Source organism: Penaeus japonicus, unplaced genomic scaffold (genome assembly GCF_977035675.1).
Source record: "Penaeus japonicus unplaced genomic scaffold, GWHDUDI00000001_assembly GWHDUDI00000037, whole genome shotgun sequence".
NCBI classification, from domain to species: domain Eukaryota; kingdom Metazoa; phylum Arthropoda; class Malacostraca; order Decapoda; family Penaeidae; genus Penaeus; species Penaeus japonicus.
The window spans coordinates 3,341,462-3,356,461 of record NW_028234439.1 but is presented as its reverse complement, the minus strand read 5'-3'; the positions used below and the strand labels follow the sequence as shown (position 1 = coordinate 3,356,461).

At 36.0% G+C, this 15,000-nt stretch overlaps 2 protein-coding genes across 3 annotated transcripts in view; both read right to left on the bottom strand.

Annotated features, from left to right (window-relative positions):
* LOC122251478 (uncharacterized) overlaps nucleotides 1-2,225 on the bottom strand; it is a 32,767-nt gene extending 30,542 nt beyond the window's left edge. The window contains exon 1 of the mRNA XM_043013468.2: nucleotides 1,931-2,225. Coding sequence (XP_042869402.1) covers nucleotides 1,931-2,052 — 122 coding nt within the window. The 5' untranslated portion in view covers nucleotides 2,053-2,225. The remainder of the gene's footprint in view (nucleotides 1-1,930) is intronic.
* Nucleotides 2,226-9,106: 6,881 nt separating this feature from the next.
* Nucleotides 9,107-14,629, bottom strand: CIA30 (complex I intermediate-associated protein 30). Of its 2 annotated transcripts, none has more exons than XM_043013471.2 (7): nucleotides 14,548-14,629; nucleotides 12,393-12,704; nucleotides 12,111-12,231; nucleotides 11,331-11,497; nucleotides 10,814-10,876; nucleotides 10,453-10,638; nucleotides 9,107-9,460 (listed from the first exon to the last, which is right to left on the bottom strand). In XM_043013471.2, the coding sequence occupies exons 2-7, from the start codon at nucleotides 12,687-12,689 to the stop codon at nucleotides 9,236-9,238; spliced, it is 1,059 nt and encodes a 352-aa protein (XP_042869405.2). In that variant the 5' UTR covers nucleotides 12,690-12,704; nucleotides 14,548-14,629; the 3' UTR covers nucleotides 9,107-9,235. The 2 variants fall into 2 exon arrangements, with proteins under 2 accessions (XP_042869405.2, XP_042869406.2); XM_043013472.2 differs by having other exon boundaries at nucleotides 11,331-11,485.
* Nucleotides 14,630-15,000: the final 371 nt, after the last annotated feature.

Sequence of the window (15,000 nt, the reverse complement as noted above, 5' to 3'; positions counted from 1 at the left end):
ATATAAAAATATATATAACATATATATAAATATATATATATTCATACACACATATATATAAGAGAGAGAGAGAGAGAGAGAGAGAGAAAGAAAGAGGAGATAGATAGATAGATAGATAGATAGATAGATAGATAGATAGATAGAGAGAGAGAGAGAGAGAGAGAGAGAGAGAGAGAGAGAGAGAGAGAGAGAGAGAGAGAGAGAGAGAGAGAGAGAGAGAGAGAGAGAGAGGGGGGATAGATAGATAGATAGATAGAGAGAGAGAGAGAGAGAGAGAGAGAGAGAGAGAGAGAGAGAGGGGGGGGGGGATAGATAGATAGATAGAGAGAGAGATGGATACATACATACATAAAGATATAAATATAGATATAGATAGATAGATAGATAATCACAATAACCCTAAAAAAGGAAGAAACAAAAGAAACGTAAATCATCACTTAATTTTCTTCATTACGTACTAATTTACATAAAATAGCGGAGTGAATTAATTCTTCAAAATATCAAGAATCCCAATGACGTCGGCCGCCACACTCACCACTTCTTGAAAGCTTGCTCGTGGCTCCTGACAAAGCAGGAAACAGAGCGAGCTAAGGATGGCGCCGTCGTGGCAGAGGGACTTGATGGATGCAAAGACATTCTCTCTAACGTTTTCAGATCTATAGTGTAGATTTTAGGCGAATTAACTCCTCGTTATTGTAGATTTTAGGCGGATTTACTCCTCGTTAGTGTAGATTTTAGGCGGATTAATTCCTCGTTAGTGTAGATTTTAGGCGAATTAACTCCTCGTTAGTGTAGATTTTAGGCGGATTAATTCCTCGTTTGTGTAGATTTTAGGCGGATTAATTCCTCGTTAGTTTAATTTTTAGGCGGATTAATTCCTCGTTAGTTTAGATTTTAGGCGGATTAACTCCTCGTTAGTGTAGATTTTAGGCGGATTAACTCCTCCTTTTAAAGATTTTAAACACCACAATCCTCTCTCCCAGTCGGTGTCTCAATTGCGCGCTTAGCATGAAAGGCCCGCATTCATGGAACAATGACTCTCACACCTCGCCAAAGTCTACTAATGGAGAAAGGTAGCAAAGAAACAGAAAAGAAAAAAAATCAGTTGTTCTTCTGTCTTTCGCCAAAGATTTACGACCGTATCATCTGCAGAAGTCAACAAATACTCGGAAGTTTTGTCCGAGCGCGCCACAACCAACACCCTTCATTAATCCGCCAAAAGCCATCAGTCAATCCTTCGAACAAGAGAGCCGCGATGGGGCTCAGACAACCTCCTTTGTGTGCCGAAGAGAGGATGGCGTTTCATCCCTTGACACACTATCGCCGAACTTTAAGAACTGTTATCGTAACCGCTTTATTGGTGATAGTCGGGAGTTGATGCGGTGGTTAGCGTCGATAGGGTGGATGGACTGGCGTACGATCGCGCGATTGTGGACACTCGATGTAGAGGTTAATCTTAATAGGAATTCTATTCACAGGACAAATCTTGTATCGAAACTTTATGGGGGTCTGAAGGGGTATCTATCCAGTTGGTCTGGGAGAGTTTAACCTATTATTTTTGCAAATGTTAAAAAGTAATATTGGGCAACTGCTTTCGTAATTCGATACTCTGTATATTTTGCGAAAATAATGAAGAGGCCTTGTTCCCCCAACTTGATTTGATAAGCCAGGGTAGATGATGAGGACAGAGTGAAGGATTTACGAAACAAATAAAAGGGAGACTAATAAACTAAAAAAAAAAAGGGTAACTATTAAACCCACCAAGAGAAACAAAATATTTCCTAAAAGGTGAAACTTAATTCTTGCCTCATTTAATACTCGACGAGATTTTTTCTTTACCTTTAACAAGCAAAATATATATGAACATCAAAAGAAATGATATTCTATACACATTCTTGCAAGAAGGAAATTGCAACGGTAAGGTACTCACGTAATGCCATAGGTTGACTGTTGCCGAGCGACGCGGACATGCCCTTGTTCCTCGTCGTCTACAGGTACGGCTCCTCCCAGACTCAGCACCACCACCACGAGCGCTAAGGAATGCAACCACATCTCCGCGGGCGTCAGGTACTTAGGGCAAGATAACGAGACTTTTTTTTTAAATAAGAAATAAGATCACTTTCGTGAGAGTAAGAGCGTGAGCGCGTTTGGTGGCGGTGGCGGAGGGTATCACCGGTCAGGGAGAGCAGCAGTGCCCAGGATGAGTGGCACTCAACGAGTGACTGAGCGTGGCACCTCCCCGTGGCCTGGCATCCGACGCCCTCTTAGGGGCTGCCACTAGGCATCTTAGGTGCTCATCGCATTTACGCATGGCCATTGTTTTTTTATCGTTTTCTATCTATGTATCCATGTCAACGTTACGTCATCAATCTCGCCATGTTTTTACTCGAGTGACTTGCTCTTTTTCTCATGCATATGTCTACATTATATGAAATTGGTGTTCATAGGATTTAAATTCGATGTTTGTTTTTCTACGGTCATGCAGTGTTGACGGACGCGAGAAGCAACACGAGAGGCGGGAAGACCATAAGAGCTTTACGTTTATGGACGGGGTTAGTCTTTGTTTAAGGAAAAGCCCTTGAGAGACGGGGACAAAGGGGTACGTTGACCTAATAATAGTTAATGTGTAAAGAGTGACGCGGCCAGAAAGAGTATAAGCAGAGGGACTGTTGGAGATAAATTGAGGGGGAGAAGTGGATACGCCGCAGGGAACACACTTGGAAGGAGAGGATGGATGTGGCTACTGGTTCCAAGAGCCCTGCCTGGGGTGGGTATCTGTTTCGGGATCTGTGGCAGGTCGTAGAGAAATTTTCCCAAGCGCTTTTCACTCGAAACGGAGGCCCGAGTTTCACAGTGCAATCGATTACTTATCTGACAACAAATATTATAATAGTCATAATAAAAACACAGGATTCTTACCCCAAGCACAGTGATAAAAAAAACAAAAAAAAAAACGAGAGCACGTGAAACAAAAAGATAAAGATCAAGCAGCTAACCTGAAGGAATTTTTTCCGAGAGTAAAATCGTTTTGTTTACACTAGCTGATCCCTTTTTTCCCTCCCCCGTGCATCCTCGCCTTTCCCCTTACCATTCCAACGAAAACCCGAAACTGCACGTCTCCCATGGCACTGTTATCGGTAGCTGCCACGTCTCTGTTATTAATGACAACCACGGCGAGACCACAAACTTCCCTTTGTGTTCCTGGGCGCCATTTTGACCCGCGCGTTTACCCGCCATTCTCGATGTTACCATGTGGAGGTACTGGAGCTCACGAGAAGTGCGTTGTAAAGTGGAGTGTTATTGTTTTTCTTGCCCTGAGCCACTACACTCACTATTCCCATACAAGTGAAGTGGTTTATTGAGGGCAACAAGAGGTCCTTGTATGTATGCTGGGTCACTAGGTTGAGTGTGTATCAAATGCCCAAAATATATGGACAGTAACCAAGGGGATGCGATCTGCTAGAAGGAGCATAGCAATTAAACAGATTCTTTATAATGCAAATTCAATGTTATTTATTTTCTATATGTATATGTATATATATATATATATATATATATATATATATATATATATATATATATATATATATATATATGTGTGTGTGTGTGTGTGTGTGTGTGTGTGTATATATACTTAGATATTTATGTATATAATCATATATACATATATTTGTATACGTATACATATACTTATATATATACGTATCAATATCCATATCTATCTATCTATCTATCTATCTATATATATATATGTTTATATATATGTATGTATATATTCACACACACACACATATGTATATATATATATATTTATTCATATAGAAATATATCATCCAGATACCAAAACTTAAAGTCTACTGATATTTCAGGTGACAAACATCATACCGAAATGCATAAATAATGAGAATAAATAAATAAAAAGCAAATAAATAGATAAATAAGATCAAGCAAACTATTAGCTAGAACGACAAATAAATAGAAACCATAAAAGTGAACCGATAAATTAAGAAAATGAAATAAAAGAAAATGAAAAACTCAAACGAAAAACGACTCCATTAAGCGCAACCGATTGCCAACTTGGCCCGCGTAAAAAGGCCATTGACACGAAACAAAAACAGTAATAACTTTCCTGTCACTCTGCGTCTTTCGGCGCCGTAATAACAGAAGCTTTAAGTGGTCTCAGAAAACTCACATAGGGAGAAAATGCTGCTGCTGCTATGATTTTCGTTATCACTAAGTAAGGTCACCAGGCCATAGCTAGGGCTAGGCCTACTTACAGCTGTTACTACTGATACTTTCGCTACGACAATAACAATCGCTTATGTTTTTAGTACTACCATCATCATAGTTGTCAATAAGAAAAGAATTACCGCTATTGTTATTATCTTGTCGTTATCAGTGGCGAATTTAGGATAAAAACACAGAGGAGGGAGGGGGGAGGGGGGATGCTTAACAAGATGGCGCCAAGTATCAAAGACGCGCATGGCTTAAAGTTGATTGAAGTCGGAATGTGGTGATTTTCAGTATTTTAGAGGCATTTCTCCAAACATTATGAAACAAAGAGGTAGTTTTACGTCAACTAGATACTGTAAACATGACACCAATAAGTAGGAAGTTCGCGATTTCGTTAAGGAGAGAAAGATATGGACATATATTTTCAGGCGACATTTTGAATACCAGTTTTTTGCCCAACTGTACTGACATTGTTGCCTAAGATATTTACCCATCCAATTCCTACTACTATATATGTAATTACCATCATTATAACTCTCACTTATTACCTTAAATTCCCATGTCTACGCCAGACAGCGACTAAACAACCTGTGATAACCTCTCGCGTGTAGGTTAGGCTGGGACAGTGCGATAAACGTAAAGTGTCAGATAAGTGATAAATTGCCCTTTTCGCGGTTGCTGGGCGGGAAGCTTACTCGAATACCGAACTGGGAGAGGGAGAAGGAAATAGAGAGGAAGAGGGAAAGAGAGGAGAGGGAAATAATGAGAGAAAGAGAGGAGAGGGAGAGAAAGAGATTGATAGATAGATGGGTATTGAGAGAGAGATTAATAATTTGTAATGGTCATGCATTATGGTGGGATAGTTGACATGAACACTATTGATGCTAATATAAAAAATAATCAAATAATAGTTACTGTAATCTGCTGTTTCCAATGCTAACTTGGGAACAAAGTTAAGACTTCTAAAAAGTTGATACTTCGGTTTGAAGGTCCATGCTGCTTTAATTAAGAAAAATAAAAAAGTAAAAAAAGTAAAATATTATATCAATCTATCTCTCTCTCCCTCTTTCTCTTTTTCTTTCTCTCTCTCTCTCTCTCTCTCTCTCTCTCTCTCTCTCTCTCTCTAAATATATATATATATATATATATATATATATATATGTATATATGTATATATATACATATATACATATATACATATATACACATGCATTCATACATGCAAACATACACACACATGCATATCTGTGTATATATGCATATATATATATATATATATATATATATATATATATATATATATATACATATTATTATATATATATATATATATTATCATCTTCATTATTATATATATATATATATATATATATATATATATATATATATATATTATATATATATATGTATACACACACACACACACATGCATATCTGTGTATATATGTATATATATATATATATATATATATATATATATATATATATATATATATATACATATACACATATATCAAGAAGGTAAACGTACAGTTTTGCCTAATGCGACTCACAGGCGCTTTTTAACAGACAAGCAGCATCCCAGTTTTATTTCACTGAGCGTGTTTATAGGAGGTGCAAATTAGCTTTGCCTGGCCGGTCCATTTGGCGCCTGACACTAATTTATAATTTTTCTCTTCTTTTGTAAAGAGTCCTTCGCTTGATTATCATATCAGCTGTTTTAACATCCGTATTGTGATTTTTTTTTAATCTTTCTCTTTTATTTTTTTTTTTCTTAATCTACCATTTATTTATTTATTTATTAGCTTCATTTCAGATATACTTAACGATTTTGCTATGAGTCGCTCTGTATCCAAATTGGTAATAAGCTCGTTATCATTATGATTCTCAGGCAGTAAATAATTTTCCATTCTGACAAAGAAAATAATATCAAACTTGTTCTTCGTCAGCATTTTCTTTCGCTATGGGTGAATGTAATCCTTTGAGCATTTGCATATCGCATTTTCTTAATCAGATTCAGCAAAAATGTCAGAATTACCAATATGTTATTGATTTTGATATATGGCTAAATCGGTCGCTATACAAAACTTTACTGAATAAAGGAAAAAGTTGTGCTAAAATATAATATAGTTACATTTTAGATATCAATTTCATCTAATTTTGCCAGAATAAAGTGATGAAGCGAGTGAATGTATGACTCGTCGTTACGGGTAATTTGTTTCCTATTTTTTGGCTGGTAAAAAATGGTTGTGATCAAAGAGGAAAAATATTGAGAGAGAGAGAGAGAGAGACTGTGTGTGTTTGTGTGTATGTGTGTGTTTGTGTGTGTTTGTGTTTGTGTGTGTGTATGTGTGTGTTTATGTGTGTGTATGTGTGTGTGTGTGTGTGTGTGTGTGTGTGTACATATATGCATGTATGTGTGTGTGTGTGTGTTCATATATGCATGTGTGTGTGTGTAAATAATCCCTTGTCTGGCTTCCCCATGTCCTTGTTACCTGGCACTCGACGTCGGCACTGTCATGGCAACCCGGAAACGGTTGCCTTGACAACACTCCATATAAACTGGCTATCGACATGAGTTATATTGGCTTACTAGGTTGCATTAATATGTACCACGGAAGCTAAGAACGAAGACTGTACAACGCCTGAGAGTGTCTGGTACAGTGGCTTTTATAAAGGGGGGCGGGGTGGGAGGAGGGATTTTCAGGGGGGGGGGGGTGGAGAGGTTAATCGTATGAAAATGAACATCTCTAATTATATGAAAATGTTCTTAATCAGTGTTGTATATATGAACGTTGTTTATAGAATTTATTGCTCGATAAAACAAACATTTTTTTTCCACGGTTTTCCTTTTTGATTCTATAAAGATTTTTGAAATATGTTGTTGTAGATTTCAGTCCCCTTCCTAAAATCTACAGCCAAATAATCAAAAATCATTTCTGAATTCAAAGGGGAAATATTGACCATCATCTCAGGGTGATAAAAAAAAGTTTAAATTAAGAATTCCTCCTCTATTCTGTGAAAAAAAGGAATTTCAATTAACTTCATTACTTCAACACCATGGCTACCCAGTGTCCTTTGGTAGTAAGGGAAAGGAAATTGTCGGATCCTGGCAACTGGAAAAGACATGGAAGAATATGTGTATAGAAGGGGTGTCAGGGTGCAACAGTGTAAGGCCTAAGCAAGAAAATGCACATTTTTGGCAAGTATTGTTTTGTAGATTTTGATACGTGGTCCGTTTGTCTATCTCACATAGCTACTAAAGTGGATGTTTCATTAAATATGAATAAAGCTGTGTATGAATAAATACATGAATACATGCATAATAAAACACACACAAGAGTACAAACAAAAACATACGCAAACAATTTCTCTCTCTCTCTCTCTCTCTCTCTCTCTCTCTCTCTCTCTCTCTCTCTCTCTCTCTCTCTCTCTCTCTCTCTCTCTCTCTCTCTCTCTCTCTCTCTCTCTCTCTCTCTCTCTCTCTCTCTCTCTCTCTCTCTCTCTCTCTCTCTCTCAGTGTTTCTCAAACTACGACCCTACACACATTACCCAAACTAACCTTCATGGTGAAAACAGATAATTTTAGTCTTAATGCATTTAGCTTTGCCCAATAAATTACACAGAATTTCACTTTAATTAAAAAATAAATACGTTGATAATAATATTTGTTAACTTTTATTGTGATATAGTGAAATTGTATATGTTTTTCCTATCTTTCAAGGTTTCCTGTACTTCTTTTCCCAGTTGCCTCATAAGTGCTTTTTCTTGGCATTCTGTGCCACATACTCATACCCTGTGAAGCCTATGTAATAATTATATTAATGATAATAATAATAATAATAATAATAATGAGGATAACAATAATGACGATAATATAATGGTAATGATGAGGATAATAATGAAAAAATAAAAAGTAAAATAAAATGTGATTAACTGCAAAACTAGGCAAGAAAAAGGAAAAAAAAAATACCGGCAACATAAATGCTTTCTCTTGAGTAAATTTGACTGTTGATTCTATGCTGATAAATCTAATAAAAAGCTTTCTGGTTACCAAGATAATGTCTTTCGAGGATCACACAGAGGGTACTTTGATCACTTCTTTTCTTTGAAATGGATGATGATTTATATTCCAAAATAGTGATGTAGATATATAAGCAATATTTTGTACACTAATGATTTAAAAAATCTCATCGTCATTATCTTTTTTCTTAATTCATAACAAAGCTCATTTGGGTTCTGACTATGAATTTGGCAGCTACTGGCACAGATCATAAGATTAGGTGTATTATTTTTGTATATGGTAATTATAATAGAGGAAAAAAATGTATTCCAATATACTAAGAATAAATTGGGTCTGGTAGGTATTCACTATTTCTAATTCTGGAAGATAAATGATCAGACATGTAATCAGAATACCAGATTTAAACTCACACAATAATCATTGATACTTTGATATCATAAATCATGAAATCCATTATGACAAAAAAAAAAAAAGAAAAAAAAATGTAATTCTTATATCAATATTTTCTTTTACCAGTGTACTAAATAGTAGCTCTGTATGGTAATAAGAAGTTAACAAGGTAGCTTCCCTTCCAGGTATTTGTACTTTCAATTTTAATCTCCAAATGTGAAACTTGATATATTGTGATGAAATTAAACCATATCAAAATGGAGAGGAATGAAACTACATGATTGATACTGTGAGAAAATTTAGAACTTTTAAATTTAGTATGTAGAACCATACAAGAAGGCAACTCTTAAAGAAATGTCTATGGGTTAGTCCAGCTCTGAGGTGCAACCTTGAATTTATGTCATTTTCAACCTCATAATCTTCTTTAAATATCGGTGAAAACTCAAGAGAGAAAAAACAGAAGTTTTATATTTTATTAATCCACTCTCTTTTCAGCACCTCTGTATGCACATACACTATTCTTACATACATAATATGAAATTACATGTAAAACCATAAATAAACAATTCATTTACAGAGATAATTTCTTTATTGCCCTACTGTATATTTTGGCAGTTTGTACATTTCATAAGCAAATTCTTCTGTGTGGTCTGGGTCACTATATACACCAATATAATCAATTTCAAGTCTAAACGGAGCATTGACACGATCGCCGGCGGAGACACCTAAGGATACAACTCGCTGCAGCGGTATCGGGCACTGCTTGTCTTGAAGACGACCTTTGCTGCTCAGGAAGAATTTTGAGAAAGGGATCTGGGAAAGAGAGAAAAGTTTTGAAGAAGAATGATAATAATATTCGATAAGACCTGACAATATATAGAGGTGATCAAATGCATTTCACAAAACTTGTTGATTGAACAAGCATAAACGCCTAAAGGATTTGCATCCTACATTTAAGTAGGTGAGGGCATAGGGCAAATGGTACCTAGTCCTCGCTTGGTGCCTGCCTGGAGATGACTATGATGTTTTCAAGTGCCATAATGTAGACTTTTAATCAGAAGATTTCCAAAAATATGAACAATCTCTTGTACAGATTGAATTAGATCAGTTAAAAATGAATGTTAAGTGTGCTTAGAATGTTCAGATCATAATAAATCCTTTAAAATTTTAAACAGAGCCTGAACTAATTACAAGAGAAAACAGTTACTTATTGAACAAAACTATGCAAATTGTGTTGTCTGAAATCATTTTCACAATTCTACCTCTGAAAAGAACCTTTATATATACTTTACAAAGTTAATAATGTTGCAATGAAAAAATATAATTCATATACATTTTCTCTGCAGTTTGACTTTCTTTGAATTTGAATAAAGAATACATGACTTATCAATTGAATCATAAAATTCAAATCTAAATGTTTGACAAGATATACATGGTGTGTTATGTAAACATAATGTAAAACAGACTTTACTTAGTTTGTGGCTATGAAGTGACCACTTTAGCTTACAACAAGGTGCCAATGCAATAGTACATGGTATAATTTTTTAATTATTAATTTGCATGGAAAAAAATGTCTGAATGAGAGCAGTGGATATACAATCAGTGTTTTCCTTCTCAATTTTCTGGTTTCTATATGATACATTTATATCAAAAATTAAACAAAAAGGAAATAGATGTGTCATGTGGTTCAGCCACTAGAAGACCAAATAAAAGCTATAAGTCAATAATAATAAAAAAAAAATCAACAGAAAAATATCCACCTTCATCTCCTATGAAAAATTGGTTGGGAAAACTATACTCCTCACCCTTGTAATCTGCCAGTGAGGGCCGCCTCTTGTATATAGGGGATAGGAATACATGTCGTGCCAATGGAGGTCAAAATAACCCGCAGTGGAAATGTTGAGGAGATACGTTCTGCCGTCGCCTCTGACTCGCAGCTCTAGGTGGTTGTACAGGGACCAGTCCAAATAAACTTCTCGCTTAAAGGACATCTGCAAGTTTAGACCGGGCGAGTTAGTTTGCAGCAACGCTAACCTCTGAAGGAATTTCATATAAATATTTTCAGTGATGTCATCAAATATAATCTTGCACACTATATGAACATTTGTTTTTGTTTATCATGATGCATGTTATATCAAGTGGAGGAAATATAAAATATTGATTTACCCTTGGTCTTATGGATTTCATGTTACAGTATCCGGACTTTCTCACCCTCCCATCCTTAGGTACCTGTAACAAAAAAAAGGAAAAAAAGAAGAATAAGAAAGAATTACAATAACAAGGAGGATGAGGTTGAGAAAGAAGAGGAAGAAGAAATGGAGGAAGAAATGGAGGAAGAGAAGGCAAAGGAGGAAAAAGAAGAAGAACAGGAAGAGATGGAAGAGAAAGATGAGGAAGAAAAGGAAGAGGAAGAGGAAGAGGAAGAGGAAGAGGAGGAGGAGAAGGAGGAGGAGGAGTAGAAGGAGAAAGAGGAGAAAGAGGAGGAAGAAGGATATGGAGGAGGAAGAAAAAGATGGAGAAGGAGAATAGGAAAAAGAAAAAGGAGAAGAAGAAGAAAAAGAAAAAAAGCAGAGTTACTAGCAGTCTACAAAAGACACATTAAACCATAAAACAAATTAAAACAGTAATGATGTATGTCACAGAACGATAAGAATACAGTACCACAATAAACAGTATCCTTTACCTGAGTGTTAATTTGTCCTGAGAATAACCCATGCCCGGCAGGAGACAGTGCGAGAGAGCAAGAACTGTATCCTTCCCCGTGGTCTTTGTCGCTCGTCACAACCCAGTTCTTCAAGTGCTCTTCGTTCTTGAGAGTCCAGACTTTATCCATGTCGCCTATAAAAGATTCTGAGTTTCAATTACAAAAAAAGAGAGAGACGATGATGATGATGATGATGATTAAAAAAAAGAAAAAAAAGAAAGAAAGAAAGAGGAAGGGGAGGAAAAATATTTATGTGAAAGAAAAGTATTTTTGGTATGTGGATCTACATGAGAACTATAACATCTGAAATACAAATTACAAATAATTTTTTCCCCCTAAGAGTTAAAATGATAATTTTAATTTTTGCTATTGTTATGCAGATAATTATCAGTATAGTTGTCTTGGCAAGACAATTTCACCAGAATTAACAAAAGCAGAAAAAAAAAATCAAATCAGTACTAATTTCGATCTTGAAGCTTTTCCCTTTAAAAAAACTGCCTTTCTAACAACTAATAGTGATTCAATATAAAGATTATTCTATACAAGGGGAAGAAAAAAAAGATATGCTAATTATACTGAAAACAGTTTACCAAACAAATTTGTAAAAGCTCTTTACCAGTAATAAAAACTAAATATAACAAAGTTAGGTTGAACTTTGAGACCAAACTCATTATATTTCAATTTATTTGAAACCACATAATCAGATGAAAAACAATGGAAAAATTCCACCTTTCCACAATACCATAATCCACGTCTCACCTGGCCTCACAATTATGGGGTCGTCCTCAAACTTCTCTTTCACTTCTCCTTTCCACTTGGACAACTCTTCTCGCAATTCTTTAAGGCCTTCTTGGATGAGTTCCTTGCGATTCATTTTTTCCTGAAATACGTTTACAATACAGTTGACAATGTAATACTCAATCAGTTTTTCCTGAAATACAAATACAATACCAGTATATTCATAATACTTAATCCTCGCATTAACTCGCTTTACTATATGTATTCTCATTATATGCTACCATCTGATTTTCTACCACATACCTTACCACCATATCCACCTTTTGGGTCCCTCTCCCAAAACAGCTGCTTTACCGGTGTGGTCGCAATAGTTCTGCTTATTCTTGAACATGGCCAGAGATTCTCTTTTAAGAATGTTTTTCTATCATCAAATATATATTTTTTACAACTATGTACATGAATGAACCTCTTTTGATGATTATTATTTCTATTTTCTTGGTGCAGCTGTAGAGGTATTCTGCACGTGACGGATCCCGATGGCCTTAGCCAGGGCACCAGTCCACTGCCTCCCTGGAGGTGACTCCATCGTAGAGGAAGCATTCTTGATACTCATTTCTGAAATATATGTTCGTTCTTTTAGGCAAGGAAGGTGAGACAACCTATCATAAAAAATAAGAAACAATCAACAAAAAGGAAGAACTGGTTACCAACAACCCAACACAAGGGTTAAAGTTTTCAGGACTTTTAAAAAATAGTGTAAATATATTGTGAATGTTGTTTCTTACAGTGTCTTGCTATACTTCATTTATGCTTAATATTTATAGCTTTAGCTTGGAGCACTTTTATATAAAAGGTTAGTTTAAAGGGTTTTGCTTATTGGATGTTTCTCTAAGGGCTACACTAGCCTCATGCCAGTTGGCAAGGCCTCTGCAACTGTTTGCACTCCAGCAATTGCCAGCAACTTACCACCACTTATATTCAGGCAAAATAGTTTGTAGACCTTCCTACCAATTGCATGCACAGGACTGCTATCTGTATACATGCATCTGGAGTTGGACATCATAAGTACGCGTACACATGCTTAGTTTTAGCAAACTCCACACATGAGATCTTATTGGGGACTGCCATGTTTTCCAAATTGGGTTGAACTTAACACCTTGACCATGAGCTCTTCAGAAAAGAGTTTCCTAATCTGTGGTGAATCCAGGAGGAGTCTCTGGCCTTTGGACAAACAAAAAGCTCTAATGTGGAGCTCTTTCCTCCGACAGAATGCCCTGACAGGTTCAAATTGAGAGAAACTTGATTACCATCATGATACGTCAGGGGTATCATCTCAGGTATTATTTTCAACATTAGCCAATGCCATGCGACAAATTGCGCATGCGGACAGCATTGCATACTTTCTCATTCCATTTCTGACTTTTGGATAGCTCAGGATCTTCTGATTTACCAAATTGTGAGGTCTATACTAATCATTTAACTAGACAGTCTCTGTCTAAGATGTAATAGACTGATAGTAGTTGTATAGACTCCATACTATTTCAATATAGGGACTACACTTTCTGTAAAGGAAGTAAAATGGTTTTATGGGAGGACAAAAATGTTTTTTTTTCTGTTAAAGCTTCATAATTCTTATTTTTATGTAAAACTGCTTTATCTTTTCCTCTTAAACTATGTCCAAGAAGATAAGCCAGACTACTATATTCATACTCAAAGCAAGTATACTGACAAAGAGGCACTTCATATTCTGAATACAAAGTCCGGTTCTAATTTCTTATACCACAGTGTAGCAGAGTTTGCACTGCCTATAGCAGTCTCTATCTGTTCTCTTCCACTCGTGTGATAAGGGGGAAATGGTCGTGCCCCTGGAAATATACTGGACAATGGTCGTGCCACTGGGAATATACTAGACGGGAATTCATAATCTCTTGATTTGCTTATTATCATGATTTTCACTATGTTTAACTTCTAATGATATAAATACAATTCAAGCAAAGAAAGTTAAGAATGTAGGCTTTTAGTCGCAGATCATCGCAAGTTTGGAGTGGATTTGGACAGAACACAGCTAATGTAATTGTGGGAAAAAGTCCCATTTTGAAAACACTTGTGTGTGTCTTTTAAGGTCTACCATAATATCTCAGGTGATACTATAAATAATTTATTGAATTTAAGACTATTTGTGTGTTGACCAATAACCCTGAGACACTGATCTTAGAATTATCACGAAATCCTACAATATGAGATGGTTCTAAGGTTATAATCTTGAACCTTCAGCTAATTCCATAATAATTCCTTCTAATTTTACGATACAACTTCAGTCAATAAGATTTCAATTAACAAGAGATTTCATAATCCTATAATCCCTACGCTATATTTCGTGACGAGACAATGGTTTAAATTTCCTCAAACTTATATAAAATGAGTTGTATCTTCGCTCATTCGGCTTTAATTCACTTACATGTCTGACTGGCTCTACATATTCCCTGCTCTCTGGTCTTACGAAAACAATCCGGCCATCCACAGCTGTATTTTCAGAGGGATCGGGTGTGTAAACAAAACATTGATGTTTACTAAATATGAACTGTAACATTTGTTAGGTGGTGAGTGTTTATAAAGTTAGAATTAATGTAGATTGTTGTTGATAGGGAAATGATGGAAATATGAGTTATGTTTCATGATTTGGAGTTTATACGGGCTATCCCCGTAAGATCTGGATAAGGATAAGCCAGATTTGGGGAGTAGATGCTACGCCGCGCTTGTATGCACTGAGGCGAGCCCGTCGGGGATGAGGTGTTGCATTTTATGAATTAGCTTTAATTTTATTGATCTTCTTCCAAATATTACTCATGGGAGTCGTAGAGTCCTATGCAAGTTTTTTTGTGTGTGTGTGTTGGGGGGGGGGGGATTGATT